The sequence below is a fragment of the Protomyctophum parallelum genome, assembly GCF_964188405.1.
Source record: "Protomyctophum parallelum genome assembly, chromosome: 4".
Taxonomy (NCBI): Eukaryota; Metazoa; Chordata; class Actinopteri; order Myctophiformes; family Myctophidae; genus Protomyctophum; species Protomyctophum parallelum.
This window is the reverse complement of record NC_139700.1, coordinates 12953085-12973517: the sequence shown is the minus strand read 5'-3', so window position 1 is coordinate 12973517 and position 20433 is coordinate 12953085. Positions and strand designations below refer to the sequence as shown.

Below are 20433 nucleotides of genomic sequence, written 5' to 3'. Positions count from 1 at the left end.
ATATTGTGGGAGTCATAATTGAATTTGCATGGAGATTGCTCTTCCTGACTCTAATAACAAATGTTCCTCCCCCCTCCTTGTCATTTCTCTCTCTCTCACTCTCTCACTCTCTCACAGTCCGGTGGCAGCCGAGGTAGACGGGTGGGAAATTTGGTATGTAGTATTTTTTTATTGGCCTAAAATATTGTCTATACACACATTCATGAATCCACTTGCTGACCAGCTGTTAGTATTGAGCATTTGTTTTAGAGGGGTTTCTTGTGACCCTATACCATTAACAAACTGTCAAAAATGTCAAACTTTTATGCTTTAAGTAGCATGTGACATGTCAAACTAGGGATATTTCATGATTCTGAATCCATTCCAAGCATTAGTTTTGCACAAAAAACACTCCTTGTGCTAAAAACAGCCATAGCCACTTGCCCAAATGTGCCAAAAATGTGCTGACCTCATCACATTTGTGCTGACCGTGTCACGACGTCTATGGCCGTTTCTAGCCCAAGGAGTGTTTTTTTTGTGCAAAACTAATGCTTGGAATGGATTCAGAATCATGAAAACCCCCTAGTTTGACATGTCACATGCTACTTAAAGCATAAGGAAAGTTTGACATTTTTGCCTGTTTTGCCTGCCATAAGATGTTAATGGTAGGCTGTCAGTATTGCTCAATACTGACAGGTCAGCAAGTGGATTCATGAATGTATATAGACAATAATCTAGGCCAATAAAAAAAGACTATATATACCAAATTTCCCACTTTAAACAAAAGAAGCCTGTCGGCTGCCAGACTATCTCACATCTCGCTCTTCTTAAGTAATGCAATCATTTGTGTAATTTCCTCCTATTTAGTGGTTGATCCACCATGAATTCACCTTATTTAATTAGGTATTTTCAAGCACCAGGATCACGCACGCACACGCAAACGCGATACACCATGGGGGGGTTATGTGCTCTCTTTTCTCCTCGTTTTTTTCTGAACACCTCTCACGCACTCACAGCTGCTGGAGCTTTTCTCCCTCATCTCTCCCCCTCTCTCTCTCTCTCTCTCTCTCTCTCTCTCTCTCTCTCTCTCTCTCTCTCTCTGCGCTCAGTGGGTGACTCGAGGACCTCCTCTGCAGGTGCAGCCTCTTATTCCTGACCCCCTCCCATCACCCCCCCCCCCCCCCCCTTCTCTCGCTCCTTCCTTTCCGTCTTTCTTTCTTTTTCTTTATTTCTTTCTGTTTCCTCTGAGGATCCGCATTCACCCAATAAGCCATCATCATGTATTCACAAGTATACAAAGTATCTCTGATGGCTGTTTAAAACATTATTGGTTTATTCACCAATCTACACAAGAGTATTGGTTACATGTGTGTGAACAGTGAACTCGCACACGCACACGCACATGCACATAATATGTTAATTAACCAGTTAGTTAACCAGTAACAACCCTGTTTCAAGTAAAATATCTACAATATCACAGCGTTGAGATTTTTTGACATTTTGGGGAAAGATTTCCGAGAACGTTCCATATACAGGTACAGTACATTGACTGACATGCCCAAAATATGGAGGCCGTCCAGGTCGAAAGTGGTTAAATTACATTAGATTTAGAATTAGATTTCAGTATCCAATTCACTCAATAAATGTGAGAATAGACATCTTGCCTTTTAATGGTGAAGCTTGTGGTCTTATCTAATCTCGTGCTAAACTTACTGACCTTTCCGACCTTTGCCAACGTGTATACCTGTACATTGTTTTTATTGACCTTTATTTAATCAGGGAAGACCACTGAGACTTGAGAGCATGCTCTCTTTTGCAAGGACGCCTTGAGTATACTGTATGGCACCTGCCCTTATCATGTTTATACAAAACAACAAATAACACCATTTTACATAATATAGATGAGCAATGTTAAAAAGAACATCATAATGCTAATACACTGGAGCTATACAAACACAAGTACAGTCACTATGTGTTGCATCCTCAAGTAGTGCTTTAAATTATAGAGACCAGTTTTTACAGTTTCAAAGTCCTGGATTTTCTTCCATTTGTCTGGAGCGTAAAAGATGAGCATTTATTCTAGCTGTGTTATACAAGGTTCAAGGTTGTAATTTACATATCTTGTGTACAGTCTCAGCCTGTAAATACATAACACACATACATAACACAGGCCTACATAACTTATATACAGTAGGCCTACCTGTACAGTACAGGTAGGCCTACATAAGAGTAAAACTAATTTTAGTTTGGCTTCCTTACAGACAATGCAGCAGCATAGATATTATATTCAGAAAAACAAAAACACAGCAAGCACAGCAAACAAAAGGATATAATAAAGAGTGCAAGAAAGAGCAATCAAAGGAGTATTTTTTTTAACATAATGTACATGTGCATGTTTCCCCTGTAGTAGCAAAATTAGGTAAACTGTTTTGTGAACAGCTTCACAGTAGGTTATGTTCCATCAACACAATTTAGTTTAAGAAGGTGCAATTTGAGGCTATATATACAGTATGTTCATACAGCAAAATTTGCTAACGCTTTTTGTCTTTTTTTTGCATAAATCAGTGTTATTGAACACCCTTTACGTCTGTGTGTTGTTTCGAAAATATTGAACCAATGGAAAGTAGTAAAAAGTGTTTGGGACAAAACCTCTTAACTCCATTGGACCCTCAAAATGTCTGCTAAAGCAACTAACTCCACCACCTCTCCCCCTCTCATGGAAGTAATTGACAATATATAAAGTTACAACAACAACGTTGATGAGGCTGTATTGCTTTGTTTTAAAAATATAAGGTTTTCTTAATTTCCTGAAAAATGTATATTTTTCATTTCCTGAAAAATGAACATTTTGGAGTTATGAGGTTTCCTCCCGACAGCAGATAAATACTAAGAACAGTGCAATTTAATCATTCACTTCTGCTGTCAGCATGTGCTGACAGCAGAAGTGATTAAGTGAATGTAACACAGCAGTGTAGATGCATGGGGTACCGAGCTGGGAGACAAGCGGACTGTTTGCTCACTGCAGTCATACAAATGTCTCAGCATAGCACCATCTATTGGACAATTAAAAGTGGTGCAGGTCAATCTCCTGATGCACAGAAAGTGTTGAGTCAAAAAGATTATTGACTGGTAATGATGACAAAATGTACACGATGTCTGTCATACGCCTATGTTGGTCACCAAAAGGTGCATGTGGTTGTACAATGATTTATAACAGTGATTACACAGTGGTTCATCTGGTTCCTGAGATACCTGGATGACTGTGCTCTCTGTCTTAGAGCATTGATTGATTGATTGATTGATTGATTGATTGATTGATTGATTGATTGATTGATTGATTGATTGATTGATTGATTGAAATATTTATTAACAGTTTGCGGAATACAGTACATTTCAAGCACAAACTCAATACTGACTGTTAACTGTGAGTGGACGACCCAATTAAGCATTACACTTGTTTACAAGAGGGCCCACCTTGTTCAATTCATCAAAACATTTAGAGACGTACAGACACTTCTATATAGGTGCCCGTAGGTGCCCTTTGGGAGTGGTTTTGAAGGAGTCAATGACAATTTAAGGATTTTTTTTGTTTGTTTTTTAGGGTTAGGGTTAGGGTTAAAAAAGTAAAAAGGAAAGAGGCAAAATACTATTATTGCATTATTGTAATCATTAATCAAGAAACTAAAAACTGGTCAAACATTGGCCAAATAATATAAGAGGCACAAATTGTGAAAATAGCCAAATTGTGAAAAACTCCCCAGTTCAAATATGATTATTTTCGGGTGTGACGGGGGTCCCCAGTTTAAATGTGATTATTTTGGGCAGGCCCCAGTTCAAATATGCTAATTTTGGGCGTTCCCCAATATGTTTAATTTTGGGGGTTCCCCAGTTCAAATATGATTATTTGTGGCGGTCCCCATGCAGTTCAAATATTTGGGGGTTGTGGTTTGAAAAGTTTGACAACCATTCTGTCTTAGTAGAGGACTAAATTCACCTGGGAGCCTGAGTGAACACTATTTATTTATTTATTTATTTATATAGTGACTCATAGGAATAGACAACCAGGAATAGTCTGGTGAAAGCCGGAATTTAGACGGCACCCGGGAGCGGCGCCCCAGCCTGTGTCTTCCGTGAGAAGGAAGCCCAACAACCCACGGTGAGGCCTTTAGGAGGGCCATTCAAGCCGCAAGCGGAGCCGCAGCACCACCGTTGCCCAGGTGGAGCCTGCAGAACCATTGCAGCTCAAGAATATGCCACTCCTGAATGGAGTGGTGTCTGGTGCTGGGAGTCTGGTGCAACCATAGACTGTAAAAAATATGGACAAAGCGTTCGCCGGGTCTAACATGGACGTAAAATGAAGCCTGTTATTCCTGCACTGTAAATCACCATCTTTCTAGATCCGTTTGGTACCAGCTGGCCATTGGCTGGCTCCGTTTTGGACCAGCTGGCCATTGGCTGCCCAGACAACGAGGCGGGACTTCCCCCCTTCTTCTCCGTTGGTTTTTATTTTGACTCGAGTGGGAGGGGAATCCCGATCATAGACTGTAACGGTAGCCACGCCCCTCAGAACATACGCAATGGTTTTTTTTCTTTATGGTCATTTTTTTAATTAATGGGACCATAATTTTCCAAAAAGAATATTATGACATTAGAAATGAGACTTTAAACTAGTGACTGGAAGAAGAAAGTATTCATGACCATTTTTATTAAGGTAATACAGTCTAGGTGAAGTTGGGCCAAAATACATGGGCCTCTATGGAGCTATGGGGCTTTTTGGGTCCAGTCCAGCGCCACAACAGGCCATTATATGAACTACCGATTTCAAATGAGGCTTCACGAAATATCTGGCTGACTGCCCCCCTGGGTGCAACGCACAGGTCCTGGACCTGGTGAGAGCAGGAGTGAACCTGGTGAGACCATGGGGGAGGGCCCGGACAGGAGTCAACCCACAAAGCCTAGTCCTTCCGCACGCCAGATTGGTCTACCTCCTAGTCCCGGCAGAGTAGTTTGGGAGTGGCAGATTGTGTGGCCCTGGCCTTGCCCTATTGGGATTGATTGAGGGTATAGCTACTGGGACTCGTGACATCATGTGAATCATCAGTGATGTAGATCCCTGATGTCATAGTAAATGTGACCTGCTGTCGCAATTAAGCCCATTATATGGAGATCCCCGATGTTATCAATATTGGCCAGCAACTCAATATTGATGACATCAAACATCTGACCTCAAACCTCAAACCCTTAGATCTCCATAATGGATATGTGCCAGAACCTGTTCTCCATCCATCCTCTTCGATGTCTCTCTTTTGACTGATAACTGTTAATAATTGTATTGCCGGCTAGCAGTTAGCATTCATGAAGTTCAAGAGTCAAGGCTCATACATAGTCTGGATTTTCGGTGGTTAGGTGACCACCGAAAATCCAGACTATGAATAGGCCTTCAGAGTTTGCCCGCCCCCCATAAACATTATTCACTACACAGACTTTTGCACAAGCACACACTGTTTACCTTTCGTTAGAAGCATTTACATGGTGGGAGCGTCGCGGTACAAAGGCACAGATTAAATCCGAAACTTGGATGGCAGAAGATCCACCAAGGACAGCTCTCCTGGATTACGATTTATGGACGTTTGAAAATCCTCCTTTCAACTGCTTTACACGGTGATTATATTTTCAATCCCATAGCTCGAGTGGTTGGGCGTTGCCATAGCAACCTGACCAATGTTAGGGGTATATTGGTGTCCGTATCTAAATAATGTCCCCTACAAATAATTAAGGGTTCAAACTTTAGATGGGCCTGCCCCAAAGTTTTAGTGCAGCCGTGCCCGGCAGCTGGTGAAAACTAGAGTTCTCAACAGGCCCGAGGGCCCTACCTGGGCCCTCATCAAACCCTGTACAGTACACTCAAGATACTGCCCCCACTGCCACCCTTAGATCTCCATACAGTATATGGATCTGACCTGTTCTGACATTCCATATGTTGATCTGACCTCATCAAACCCTGTACACTCAAGACACACTCCATACAGTATATGGCCATTACAGAATCCATTCCATATGTTGATCTGACCCCCCATTCCAAAGCGCCAGCGCTCGCCCATAGTCTGCTGTCACCCAGGCGGATGCGTGCACGTGACCTCGCCCTGAAAACCTTCAAGTTCTTAAAGAAATAAATAAAATCATGATGTTGCTATATGAGACACAGGGCATGAAAGGTAAAACAACGTATAGGTTACACCAGGTCTGCACAAAATAGGGATGCTAAATTGAAATTGGCTTGAAAAAAGTTGTCTGGGTCAATACAATAAGAGTTGACAATGGCTTTTTCCTAAAGTTAGATTTAGCATAATGAATTGCATGATGGTGTCACATGCCGAAAACAGGCGGGTATAAATTAAGACAAGAGTTGAGAACCACTACTATTGATATTCCCTTACAATCTAGAACAACATATACAGTAGGTTGATTACAATTCTCAAATTGGGCTGTGCTTTTGTCAAGTAGCCTATTCATACTATTTTAAGGCTTAATTTACAAAATCCATATACCGGTAGGCTATATATTCCATATATAGCCATTTATATTGAATACTCAAAAGTAATCTCTCAATATATTTCTAAGATAATTATTTATCTTCAGCAATGGTATCGTTTGTTAGTGAAAGTAATAAATGTTATCAAAGTTGAAGTCTGAAAATAACAATTGCATGAGCATAGGAATCACTGGAATGCATGGAAAGAAATATGTGCTGTCTGTAAGTTGTCAAAAAGATCACAGCCTCTTTTCTTAGATCCCTCAGAAGCTTTTGTCTCGGGGAATGCTGTAAGCTAAAACGACAGCTTATCTAATAATAAAAAGAAAAACCTGTCTATTATGGATGACCCACTCAAGCGCTAATTGCCTTGCACTCTCTCTCGCTTTACAAACCTCAAATGGACAAGCCAGTCGCACAAAAGCAGACCCTGCAGTGCTCTCTTTTTGCATGGACTTCCGACCCTTTGGGCTGGCGAGCGTAAACAAGGCTGAACGTTTGACTGATAAGGGAGAGCTCTGCAGGAAGCTTAGAGCGGCTCTGCTTCTTTCTCTTTGTAGTGTCTGGGAGACCCCTCTGAACCTTTCACCTCGTGAACTATCCCTCTGTCTGAGATAACAATGTCATTGCCATTTGCCACAGAGCCTCACCACTTCAGATGGCTAATCAGAGACTATGGTGGTTTAACTCCACAGAGAGGGAGCAGTGGTGACTGGACTGTGTCAGAGAGTAACAACACAATGGGAATGCAACGAGACTGGACAAAAACATTGCATCTTGAAGAAAACTGAAGGAACGTGGGAAGGAAAACTGTGCCGTGTAGGCCTATGCCTTGATTTTTCTCAAATTTAATTTCTCAAAAACGCATACAGTATTCATTAAAATGTCGTTTTTATGTGGACACGCCAACTAGTTCATTAAGTATGCCTGGTGTGTGTGGTGATGGGTCCTGTACTGAAGCCACAACCGCAGCTAAAGAGTGAGGGGTTAGGGGAGGGGATGATATTGTGATGTCACTATATCACAGATTGTTTTTTTCATTGGCACGTTTGACTGTCAAGGTTTCAGCCTCCAGGAAGAAACCCTAAATACAAAGGGAAGACATCATTGCACATAACAACCACACCAAGGGGTCTAATGAAGTACTGTCACCTATAGACAGTTAGACACATGGAAAACTGAAGAAAATAGCGTATTTCTTCGCTAATAGCAGATCTACAAGCTCGTATGAGCTCGTATGAGCTCTTATCGTACATCATTAATTCATTGTCATGAGAATTTAATCTTTATGTAGGACAAAAATAGCCGACTTGCTCGTCCACATATGACGTAAATTATCCATTCATTGTCAATGGTAATTTAATGTTTGTGTAAGACGGAAATCGACACTATAACTGAATAGAGGAGGTGCTCGCGCCCCTCAAAAAATAAAAAATAAACGTCAACATTAGATATAGGGTCTAAGTTTACGAAGATGGCTTTGTTCTTGATCTTGAGACTGGAAGGTTGAAGGTTTGAATCCTCAAAGAAGCTTGGAATTTAGGCACGAAATGTGAACATATGACGTGTGACGCTCCATTAAGAGCAATAAGTCAGATGAATGTCATCTGTGCAGGATGATCTGTCCGGTAGCCAACAGCAGAAGACTGGTTGTACTCTACTGGGAGTGATTCACGGTAGTTGTGTCAGGAAAAGGTCAACTCCCATGGGAGAAAGGTTAAGCAATACATTCGAGCCATTAGAACGGATAATATTTTTGTGCTCACCTTTGCTCCACTGTTCCACTGCTGACATTGTTCTGGAGCAGCGTCAGAAAGTGGGCCATTTTGGTCCAGAGCAAAGGCTCGGCCGTCGAACCGTTCTCGGGCCGGATGGAGTGTATTCTGCCCATCTCCGTGGCAATCAATCTACAGGAAAAGAACATTTTCCCAGATGAGAACAACGTACCATCACACTTCTATCTGTTGCAAAACAAACACTATCGGACGAGAAGCATGACTCCCTTTTCCATTTAGCGCTCTTATCTTATCCCTTCCAAAATGGACATAATTTCAGCCATGACCTTTTGACTGCATGCTCGAGAGCCGTTCCTCTGGTAGTCTCAGGGGCGACATTAAGTTTGTTGGGGTTTCCCTGCTAGAGTATGACACGGAGGAGCAGGCTGATCAATGTGTATCATGGCCCTGGAGTTTGGCCCTGGCTGTCTGCGTTGCATCCTAGTACCCACTGAGAATTTTTCAGGCTATTAGACGTCTTCAATACGTCTAAATGGCCGTCTAAAAATGGGTTATAAATGGTCTACAAATGAAAGTTTTTTTAGCGGTCTAGGCTTAGATTAGACGTTGAAACAGCGTAGTTTCAACGTCAATATAGACGGTCTATATGTTTAAAAAACTACTAATCAACGTCTAAAAAGTACTAAGTAACTAAGTATATTTACGTATTTTCTTTAGGTAGGTAAGTACATTTTTGAGGTATTTGTACTTTATTTGAGTATTTTCAATTTCCAGTACTTTTACTTCTACTCTTCTACATCTCAGAGGAAAATATTGCACTTTAGTTACTATAGTTACTTTGTAGATTTTGATTAGAATACATACATTAACCATGTACATTTCTGCCATTTGAACATAGCAGAACAAAAGATATGAACTTGTGATTGTGAAATGGTGTGGCGTTATCAGTGAGTGAAGTGATAGATGGAACAGGAGGAGTCCATGATGACCAAAGACACATTGCTCAATATGAAACACGACTGGGGTCAGGACCCGAGTCAGCACCAGCGATACTGTTGAAATGCCTGAGTAACGGTCTGCTATCGCATATGGATGTGGACATTATGAGCGGAAGATATATATCCACACACACACACACACACACACACTAGTAGGCCATAAATGGCCTACTAGTGCGCAAGCAGAGCGCGCAAGTACTTTCCACCGCAAAAAACTGTCAAATCTGGTCTGGTGCCAGATTACATACATGTATACACAGGAGCATTACCTTTAATCCTCCCAACACTAAAACATATCGTCATTACGTCACCATCGAAAACCAATTACACTCTGGCATTGCGTCCTTTAATCCACATATTTATTACGTCATCATTGAGAGCTAGTTATACCAGCTAGTTATACCAGTGCCGGGTGGATTAAAGGAACTGCCTCTATGTATATGTAATTTGTAAGTTGATTAGCGGTATACTGTGGTTACTTTAATTAATCCCACAGCTGCTACAAACGTTATGCAAAGCTTGGCCAATCACAGCAGAAGTTTGATTACTCCGGAAGAAGAAAAAAGTGTCACAATAACTATAGTCTGGCAACCACACTAATACTAATAATAATAATCAGTGGCATATTGATATTATGATGGAAACCTGGAGACTTGACATTCACAAATTGGGTATTATGATCAAAATTATAATAGTGTTTAAAATAAAAGCAAACATTCCCCATTTTCCCTTCATTGTCAATGGCATTTAATTTTGTTTTGCCACATATTTACGTCATATTTGAGGTACATACAGTATGACCTAATTTCTCCTTTCATTGTCAATAGAAATTGTGTGGACAAAAGCTGTATAGGAGGGGCTAGCACCCCTCAAGAAAATCACACCTGTGTGAAATGAGGGGCTCTGTTATAATCATACATCATCTCATTCTGGCCAATCGCATCTTCACTTGTCTGACCTCACTTTTTATCCTCAATACGTACTTTGCTCAGCCAATCAAATCATCTCAATTCCGTGCTCAGCCAATCAAATCATCGCTATGATTCACACAAACACACAAAGCTGGGCATAGGAGGGGCTAGCTCCCTATAAAAAAAAGTTAATGCAATACAATGTTTGATATATATGATTACTTTAACCCCTTTATGAAACATCAAAGTGACAACGACCTGTAGATGGAGGGCTGTCGGAGCAGCTCGTCGTCCAGCACGGCTCCCCTCACAAACTCGTAGCAGATGCCGTTCTGGAAGCTGCAGTAGATCTGGGGGCCGCAGCCGTGAGCGTGGAACACCTGAAACATGTCCACCTCCTTGTCCCGGTCCACAAAGAGCTCCGTCATCCTGCCGTGCACGCGGACCAGCACGCAGCCCCCGGGTTCCTGCAGGGAGCCCACATGGCAGCCTCTCAGCTGGTTGGTGATGCCCTCTGTGAACACCTGCATGGAGGAGAACACAGAGCAGGCAGTGAAAGGTTCTGTGAACACCTGCATGGAGGAGAACACAGAGCAGGCAGTGAAAGGTCCCCCCGACCCTAAAACATGATCATCAGGTATTATTGAGGGGCGAACAGCTATAGTGTGGATTCTGTCTGTCTGAACACAAACATTAAATGCCATTGACAATGAATGAAGAATCTACATCATGTGTATCTGAGCAAATCAGTATATGTCTGTCAGTGGGAACCCTTGGTCGTTCTTGATTATGATGTACGATGATGTACGATAATTAGAGCACCCCTCACTTCACATGGGTATTTTGTTACAGTATTTTGTTGTCACAGTGTGAGTGATGTGGCCTTCACCTTTACACATGTGTACATTATTTAGATACCCTTTAGATTTACTGCACTGATAACAAATGATAAAGCACTCAAAAACAGAGACCACTTTATAGAGTTATACAAAGTATAGTTCTACCAAAATATAAATGGTATAGGCCTAGCACATTGTCAGGGACCCAAACGCAAGGGAGAAAGGCAACAACTTGACACAGAAGATTGATTGTTCTGCAGTACTCACAAGTAGATTAACAAGTAACAGGAACAAACAACAAAACATGGGCTACAGACAGAAACAATCAGGTGAGAACAATCAACACGGATTGGCTGGGGGAAACAGGACACTGAGCAACAATCAACACAGGGATTGGCTGGAGGAAACAGGACAATGAGGTGACACTAATCTTTTCTTTTCTTTTATGCCCAAATGGTATACAGTATCATACAGAGAAGCTGTAGTATATTAAAACTGCACAGACACATAGGTCAATAGATATGCATTATATTAAAATATAGAATTCTACTCTTGTGTGTTAATTACCTTTATATGAGATGTCAAAGTCAAAGTCGTACGATTTGTCACACACGTTACCGCAGTGAAATTTGTTCTCCGCATTTGACCCATCTCTTAATTGGAGCGGTGAGCCGCAGCCAAGGAGCGGTGAGCTGCAGCCGTGCCACACTCGGGAATCATTCATTTTGATTAGTTGATTTGACCCCCCAATCCAACCCATTGATGCTGAGTGCCAAGCAGGGAGGCATTGGGTCCCATTTTTACAGTCTTTGGTATAACCCAAAGACTGTAAAAATGTTGTAACAATACAAAATCTGGAATCTTGAACCCATCTCTATGGCACATTTGTATAGTGCACCCGAGCACACAACAATAAAGGGCCACTCTTTGCTCAACAAGCTCCCTTCAGACATTTGTCTTTTCTTCATTCAGCGGTTGTTCAGAATTCTCTCATTCACTCACCAACTGTCCCCAAGGCTTTTGTTTCTCTGTGCGCCCGATGTGTAGTGCACAGTTGTTCATATCGAGCTAGAGTGAACAAACATGGCCCCTTGACATCTGATGAAGTATTTATGCCACTGTACCAGTTTGGACTAGCCTCGGAAACCACTTGGACAGATGCCATGGCTTTCCACATACGTACCTTTGGATCTGCTGTCTTTTGTCATCCAGATTTGCATGGCCAAGCAATAGATACAATATTTGTGCTGGACAATTTAATTTAGCTGCAACAGTTAATTAAATTAATTATTAACATACATAACTAAGAAAAAAAAAAAAAAACTAACCTCACAGGAAGCCACAGGTAAGTTTTAACCTGCCACAGGTTAGTTGTAACTGGCCGCGCATGTCAGGAGCGACGGTGCTGTCGGACTAATGCTTGTCGGACTGTTAGTAATATGACCACACTACTGTACGTAGGCAGTGCACCCCTACATTTATGGCACATCGGTTAGATCAGTGCTTCTGGACAACCGCCTATCTGAGCGACTTTACGCCAGGCACCGCAATCCAGGACATCGGCGTTATGATTGGGCAGCGCAGGAAACATTTTGAGCTCTTCCTTTTTCCTTTCTTTTTTTAGATTTTTTTCTTGAGAGCTACTGCATTGATTAATGAGCCGCTCCATAACAATAGATGGCTGGGCAACAACTTTACTTCACAGGGAAAACTACCTGTTGAACCAGATAGGAGACCGTCAACTTAATGAGTTGGATGCCAGGTTCCGGAATCTCTCTGTCAGGCTTTTAGGTGTAAAAGTGAGAGAAGCTTGTGAATCACTATACAGTAGGTAAGAGAAAGCAAATTATCTACTTTTAGGAGCCTAATAGAGATTGTTAGACTAGTGTAAAACACAGAATAACAGCAGAAGTGCAATGCTAAGTTGCTAACCTCTCGCCTAAATAGCCGTATCATGCATGCAAAGATTTGTGTAATTTATAGAAGAATCACTGCCTAAATGAACTGACATTTACAAAATGTTTTTTTTTTCACTCTTTTTCTGGAATGTTCAAAGATCTTAGATCAGCTGTGTATTTGTTAGTGTCATCAAAACTCAGATACACAATGCATCACTGTGGGGGCTGTTGAGAGCTGCAGATGGAGGTATGTATGGTTTGTACACACAACCAGCAGCCCTGGTCTAGACTCTAGACGGAACGAGGGGTCACACACCCAAGTGCACTGTCCCCTAACAAACATAAAATCTATTTCTCTGACAGATTGGACCTTGTGTTTGCACATGGGAACTACCATGGGATTATCCTGTACAGAGCAGATGTTACAGCCAACACAATTCCCAGGATTCCCAGAACAAAATGTCCACCCTGCATGTTGATCTATAGTTCTCTTACAATTGGCCCTTGTTGAAATAAAATACTTACATTTTGCCAGATTAGTATCACTCACGCTATTGTAACATGTATAGTGTGGATAGTGGGGTGTATTGTATATTGTGATTTGTGAATATGCTAATCTACTATATTGTTATATACACGTACATTAGAACATTAAACATAAAACAAAAAACTATTTGAGAACGCTCAAGTGTTCTCAAATAAACATGAGAAATTGCATCTGAGCCAGTCTTGAATCTTTTATTTTGGAGTGCTGCTTTTTCCACTACCCACTGCCTTAACCAAGGGCTGTTTCCAGAGGGAGAGCACCCGTTTATTTCTTTACCGGTATCCACCATCATACGTGATGTGCTCTAAATTGTAGCCTACTTAATTGTAGTTACTGAGCAACATTGCTTTTTTAAGGGTATTTATTTGTATTTATTTTCTCAGTGCTAACATGGTTCTTAATTGAAATACAGTACACGTTAGTTGCCATTCCAACACGCTCAATACTAACCCTGTCCCGAACCCTTAACACATGCAGAAGCCACGTATTTGTAAGTAAATGAATGAAATGGCGGTGTGTTGGAATGCCACTCTGTTCCCTCTCCAAACTTGGTCACACTGTAAATAACGTTGAATGATATTGTGAATGTGAATGTTTGGGCCAGGATATCCCATTCCTATGTGGAGATATCGTGATATGAAAATGGGCTCTCTAGAAATGTGTAATCCATCAAAAATGCCTGTAAAAAGTGCAAATCTATCTAGTTTGGCTGTATATATTTTCCATTTGATTGTTCATGTGATTAATGTATATTCTGTCCCCAATTAAATCGTGTTTACGCACCCATTGGGATGCAAACCAGTGATATAAAACACATTATTTTTCTTTTGTTTCAAACATTTGGATCTTAGAAATCCCTGACCACAATATGTAATCACCTGCCAAGATATTGACCAGAAATCCATGCTCTTAATTCCTCAAATATCACAAAACCCCATAAGAATAGTGATGGAAAAAAATAACTAGGATTACTGCAATTATCAAAATCTACTGTACATTTTATCATGTGATGATGTGAACTCCATATACTGTACATAGCACTTAATTTCTAAATTCACTTGCCTTCATCTGGATGTCCTGGGTCTTCCACTGAGGACGCAGCCTGCCCAGGAGCTCCAGGATGCCAGTACGAGGTTCATGCTCATCAACAAAAACGTTGAGGTGGAGGAGCCTATTACGAGCATCAACTGAGCCTGTACCTTCCATTGTCAGGGAAGCAGTACTGTACTGTATGCTTCGAACCAGATCCAATATGTTTCAGGAAAGTGCTTTCTTGATTCACGGAAACTGAGCAAGACCCTCAGGCCTGTTTGATTGAAAACTACAGTAGTTATTGCACATAAATAACGTAGTATACTGTATAAGAGTATATAAGAAGCTTTGAGATTAGTCAAATGGCGTGCATAGTCTCAAGTCCATCCAGGAAGGATCTGCCAGTTCTGAAAAAGTCAGATTGTTCAAACGTTGAGGTGACAACAAGTGCATTCAAAACACGCTTCTCCGTACCAGAAAGGATGATGCAATCCACATGCGGAAAAGTGCATACTCTAATGCAGCTGCTGCCAGCGAAGTGCCATCAACCACAGCATATAGGCCACTGAAGATGTCCACTTATACAATGACTCAGCAAGCCAGCTGGGGTTATCAGAGGCCAATGTTATCCACCAGCTTAAACTTGGGTCAAAGAGTGTACAGAGAGAGGGGGGGGGTTATACATTAACCGCTGTCTTTGGACCAGGGGGGCAGTCAGACAGATATTTTGTGAAGCCACAAGGAAATCGGGATTTCTTTTTGGAAAATTATGGTCCCATTTATAAAGAAAATTACCATAAAGTCGCGCATGTTCTGAGGGGCGTGGCTACCGTTACAGTCTATGATCGGGATTCCCCACCCACTCGAGTCAAAATAAAAACCAACAAAGAAGAAGGGGGGAAGTCCCGCCTCGTTGTCTGGGCCAGCCAATGGGCCAGCTGGGCCCAAACGGATCTAGAAAGATGGCGAGTTACAATTCAAGGACTGACATTTTACGTTCATGTTAGACCCGGGGAACGCTTTGTCCATATTTTTTACAGTCTATGCTTTGGACGCTCTTTGGCAAAAGTGTTGATACAGTGTTGTGCTTAGCCTGCTGATGTCTACTGTATGTTGGACACAGTTTAACGAAGAGGTGTTGCAGTTGATCTGTGATTACGACAAATAATGTTGTGTTGACTTTGAACTTTGATTCAGTGAGTCAGGTTAGTTGGAGCCTATTGTGCATTACTGAACTACACCTGTCACAATAGTTCATTCATTCATTCATTAAAAGTTATGGCTTTGAAACAGAACCACAAGGCTGTCGAATGCACCTTTTTAGAAAATGTTCTAATTGAAAAGTTAGCAAAGTAAAGGTATCAAAATCTACTTTTTAAGCTCTGACAATAATAGCACAGTTATACTCAAGGCAGGTTTCATTAAGAAATATAAAATCCACCTCTTTGTCTGCAGTGTCTCCTTCTCTCCATGTCTCCTATTATAGCCATTTCTGGTTGTCCCTGCCCGGTGGTACAGTATTTGACCATTTAAAGTTAGACTTTAAATAGGTCTACTGGTTTTTCTTTTACATTCAAGCTACAAAGTGAAATTAAAATGTATAGCTATGCCAGAATTTAGATGAATACCATGACCCATATGTCCATTATACAGATGCAGATTTTTGGGGACAAACCTTTCACAGGATGGAGACCATTCCATTGTCTATTTCGTCAGTATGACATCCAGAATGGCCATTAAAATATCATGCAATTAGCTCATCCAAACAAGACTATTCGTGGTAGCGCAAGGCCTTGGAAGGCACATTACATGATCATTCTATAAAGACGGAATTAATTTACATTTTACAGCATCATCTGTTTTGTCTGTTAAATTATTTAGATGTTGGTCCAGTGTTTACCAGTTCGCATCATTACAGTAATTCCTTAGAAGTCGTAATTGTGGTGATCAAGCCATCTTGAGCAGATTTTTTGTAAGCTTTTAGACGCAAATTAAATTCACTTGTCATCAAAGAGCGTCTCGCCATCAAAGCTGTTATGTATTAACAAAGAGATGGATATGTAGATTAAAAATGTTATGGCTTCGCAGTAGAACCGAGAGTGACTCGGCAGTGTGGTTCTCGGCATGGTTGAACAAGAGGATGGTGGAGAATCCTGAAGAGGTGATGCACACACACACACACACACACACACACACACACACACACACACACACACACACACACACACACACACACACACACACACACACACACACACACACACACACACACACACACACACACACACACACACACACACACACACACACACACACACGATATAGTGTTTCGGGATATAGTGTATAGTGTTTCGGGATGGTTTCAGGATATACTGTAGTGTTTCGGGATATAGAGATCACGGGTACAGGAAGCATCACCTCCTTTGAACAGAACCTAAAAGATGCCGTAGCTCTTGGCATGGTCATGGTCATGGTCATTTGTGCAATCTGCAGGCCTCTCACAACTGATGTATGGACATTAAAGCATCCAAATGTGAACACAAGCAGTTTACATGTGTAACCAAGTTGTACAATAGCATCCTTATAGGACTCAAAGGGACCAAAGAAAGAGACCCTGCAGCCCCGACCCGGGCACGGCCTCCCCGTGCCAGAAAAACGGGGAGGCCGTTCCATTTGCTAGGGGTGCTTTCGGACATGCGCACCGGGAATGTGCTCAGTTCTTTTTGTGCACTGGGTCACGTCACAGAGCACTGAGTGTGGCTAATTTACGAACGACCAGTTAAAACAACACACCTTCCTGTAACATTGAAAGGTAATTCATTCATAACATTAGCTAGCCCCATATGGAACCTCTCCCTCCCCCCTCAGAGGAGGAGAGGTTCCATATGGGGCTAAACATTAGCCTACCTGCTGTTGGTCTACACACGTTGATGCGTGTGTAATAACAAAGGTGAAAGGTTAAATTTTGCCGCCGGGGGGTGCTCAAGACAGCGCAGTGATGCACCCCAACTTTATAGGGTCGGTCATGTCACGGTGCGACTCAGGAGATGTAGGACCCAATTGCAGAAACAGAGCAGGGGCAGAGCAGGTCAAATGTAGGTGATTTATTCTCCAAAACACAGGAACACAAGAGAACGCAGGAGAATAAAAATAAAAAAACACTACGAGAACATAACTAGGACTGAACACTGTAACAACATCTAAGATCTGGCAGGGAACACAAGGAACTGAGGGTTTAAGTAGACACAGGATAACAATACACAGGTGAACAGACCTAACAATCAACACAGGGATTGGCAGGGAGACAGGTGGACACAGGTGGAGAAAACTAGTAAGGTGAGACAAGACAGGAAACAGTAACTAGGGAAAACAGGAAACACTAGGACATCACTACATAATAAAAGGTGTTCAACAGACTGATATCGTGACAGGTCAGGCCGGATTTCCGAACGACAACGCATCGAGTGCACTGAATAAACTAATAATAATAATAATAATAAAACTTTATTTGTATAGCACCTTTCATGACATGAAATGCAGCTCAAAGTGCTTTACAGAACAATGGAGAATAAAAGAAAAGCAAGGCAACGACATTAAAAAACAAGCAGTAATGCAATACAGTGAGGACATGAATAACAAAAAATAAAAAATAAAAGATCAATTAAAAGCAATGTTGTAGAAGTGTGTCTTGAGCTGAGCTTTAAAAATGTCTACAGAGGCTGCCTGACGAAGGTACAGTGGGAGCTTGTTCCATGCCGACGGCCCGTAGAAGTAAAAAGCTGCTTCCCCGTATTTTTTAGTTGCCATTTTTTTAGGCAAAGCGAGCAGGCCAGCAGTGGAAGACCTTAGGGGGCGGTTTGGGACATATTTAGGCAGGCAGTCATGTAGGTAGGAAGGTGCGAGACCATTGAGAGCTTTATAGACAAGTAAAATAATTTTAAAATCAATCCTAAAAACAACCGGAAGCCAGTGCAGTGATGCCAAAACTGGAGTAATATGTTCTCTCATCTTAGTTCTAGTTAAAACTCTGGCTGCTGCATTTTGGACAAGTTGTAATCTGTCAGTTGTTTTCTTAGGCAGTCCTGAAAAAAGTGCATTGCAGTAATCAAGCCGAGAAAAAACAAAGGCGTGGATTAGCGTTTTTGCATCGTCCAAGGACAAATAGGCTCTGATTCGTGCAATATTTCTAAGGTGAAAAAAGGCAATCTTGGTAACATGATTAATGTGTGAATTAAAATTCAATTCAGAATCAATAATAACCCCCAGGTTCTTTACTGTACTGCTACTTTCTACAGTCAGGTTGCCAAGTCTGCTTATTATTGATTCTTTCTGCTCACTAGAACCGATTATGAGAACTTCTGTCTTATCCTCATTTAGCTTGAGAAAGTTCTCACTCATCCAACATTTGATGCTAGACAGACAGGTCAACAGCGGGTCTAAAGCACAGGGATCATCTGGAGCCACAGAGAGATATAGTTGGGTATCATCAGCATAGAAATGAAAATTGACTCCGTGATTGGTAATGAGTTCGCCCAATGGCACTATGTACAAGGAGAAAAGCAGAGGGCCAAGAATCGAGCCCTGTGGAATACCAGAACTGATGTCGTGTTTGTCTGAGTCAAACTCGGCTAGATTGACAAAGTAACTTCTGTTTGATAGGTAGGAGGAGAACCAGGACAGGGCCATACCAGACAGGCCTATCCAGTGCTCCAGACGCTGTATTAAAATTGAATGATCAATCGTGTCAAATGCAGCCGTTAGATCTAGAAGTAAGAGAACGGATACATGTTTCTTGTCAGCAGACACCCTAAGATCATTCATTACTATTACAAGTGCTGTTTCTGTGCTGTGACCTTTCCTAAAGCCAGATTGGAATTTGTTGTGGACATTATTGTTCTGTAGAAACACATCCAATTGATGGAAGATGCATTTTTCTAAAACCTTGCCCAGAAAGGGTAGATTTGAAATGGGTCAATAGTTACCCAAAACAGCGGGATCAAGATTGTGTTTCTTGAGTAGGGGCCTAACTACAGCAGTCTTCAGTGAGTCTGGGAAGACGCCTGATTGTAGAGAGCTGTTTACAATTTTTAGGATATCTCCAATCACACTGTCTAAGACCTCTTTGAGAAAGGTGGTGGGAATTGTATCCAATGAACAGGAGGATGATGTCATCTGTGATATGGTTTTGCAGAGTTCGTCTTCATCAATTGCGCAGAACGATAATAGGCTCCCCCTGGAGAGATCTACCCTGGGACCATTAGCTGCTGTTTGAAGGTTTGCGCTAGCAGCAGCACCATTCATAATATCAGCTCTAATGTTAAAAATGTTGTTGTCAAAAAAGCATGCAAACTCATTACACTTAGCTTTAGAGGCCGGGAATGACTGCTTGTAGGACTGGGGGGGGGGGGGGGGGGGTTAAAAGTCGTTCAATGGTAGAGAATAGGACTCTGGCATTTGTCTTGTTCTCATTAATAATGCCAGAGAAATATGCCTGCCTTGCTAGAGGCAGGCATTGTTATAGGCGACTGTTGACTTTTTAAGAATCTCTAGGTGGATGGTGAGTTAGTTTTTTCTCCAAGCTCGCTCAGCTCTACGACATTCTTGCTTCAGTGAGCGTGTATGCTCATTTATCCAGGGTGTTACTCTGGTGTTACAGTATGTTTCTTTTTTGTTGACAACAGGGCACACCAGTGCGCTCCGTGCAAATTTCCGAACGCACCTTAGATTTCACTGGTTTCTCGATTTCACTGTAATTCTTGTAATCTCAATCTGCATGTTTCTCAAATTCAACGAGTTGTTAACCTTAAACCAACAAGGTCTGGGAAATTCAGCCATGAGTGTCAAACATTAATGATTGCCAAAAGGATCAACAGTGAGCAGTGTGCAGCCGAAGAAGGGTTGTATTTGTCTGAGTTTTACTTGACTTTTGGATATTTAACCAGGGCAGTGGTTTCCGAAGTG

General features: G+C 41.6%; 1 protein-coding gene across 1 annotated transcript in view; it reads right to left on the bottom strand.

The window, feature by feature from the left end:
- Positions 1 to 14646, bottom strand: part of LOC310856925 (ethanolamine kinase 2) — a gene marked incomplete at both ends in the record, with an annotated part of 31810 nt that extends 17164 nt beyond the window's left edge. The window contains 3 exons of the mRNA XM_083762478.1: positions 8278 to 8418; positions 10415 to 10680; positions 14503 to 14646. Of these exons, the coding sequence (XP_083618604.1) occupies positions 8278 to 8418; positions 10415 to 10680; positions 14503 to 14646 (551 nt within the window). The remainder of the gene's footprint in view (positions 1 to 8277; positions 8419 to 10414; positions 10681 to 14502) is intronic.
- Between the last annotated feature and the right edge of the window lie 5787 nt (positions 14647 to 20433).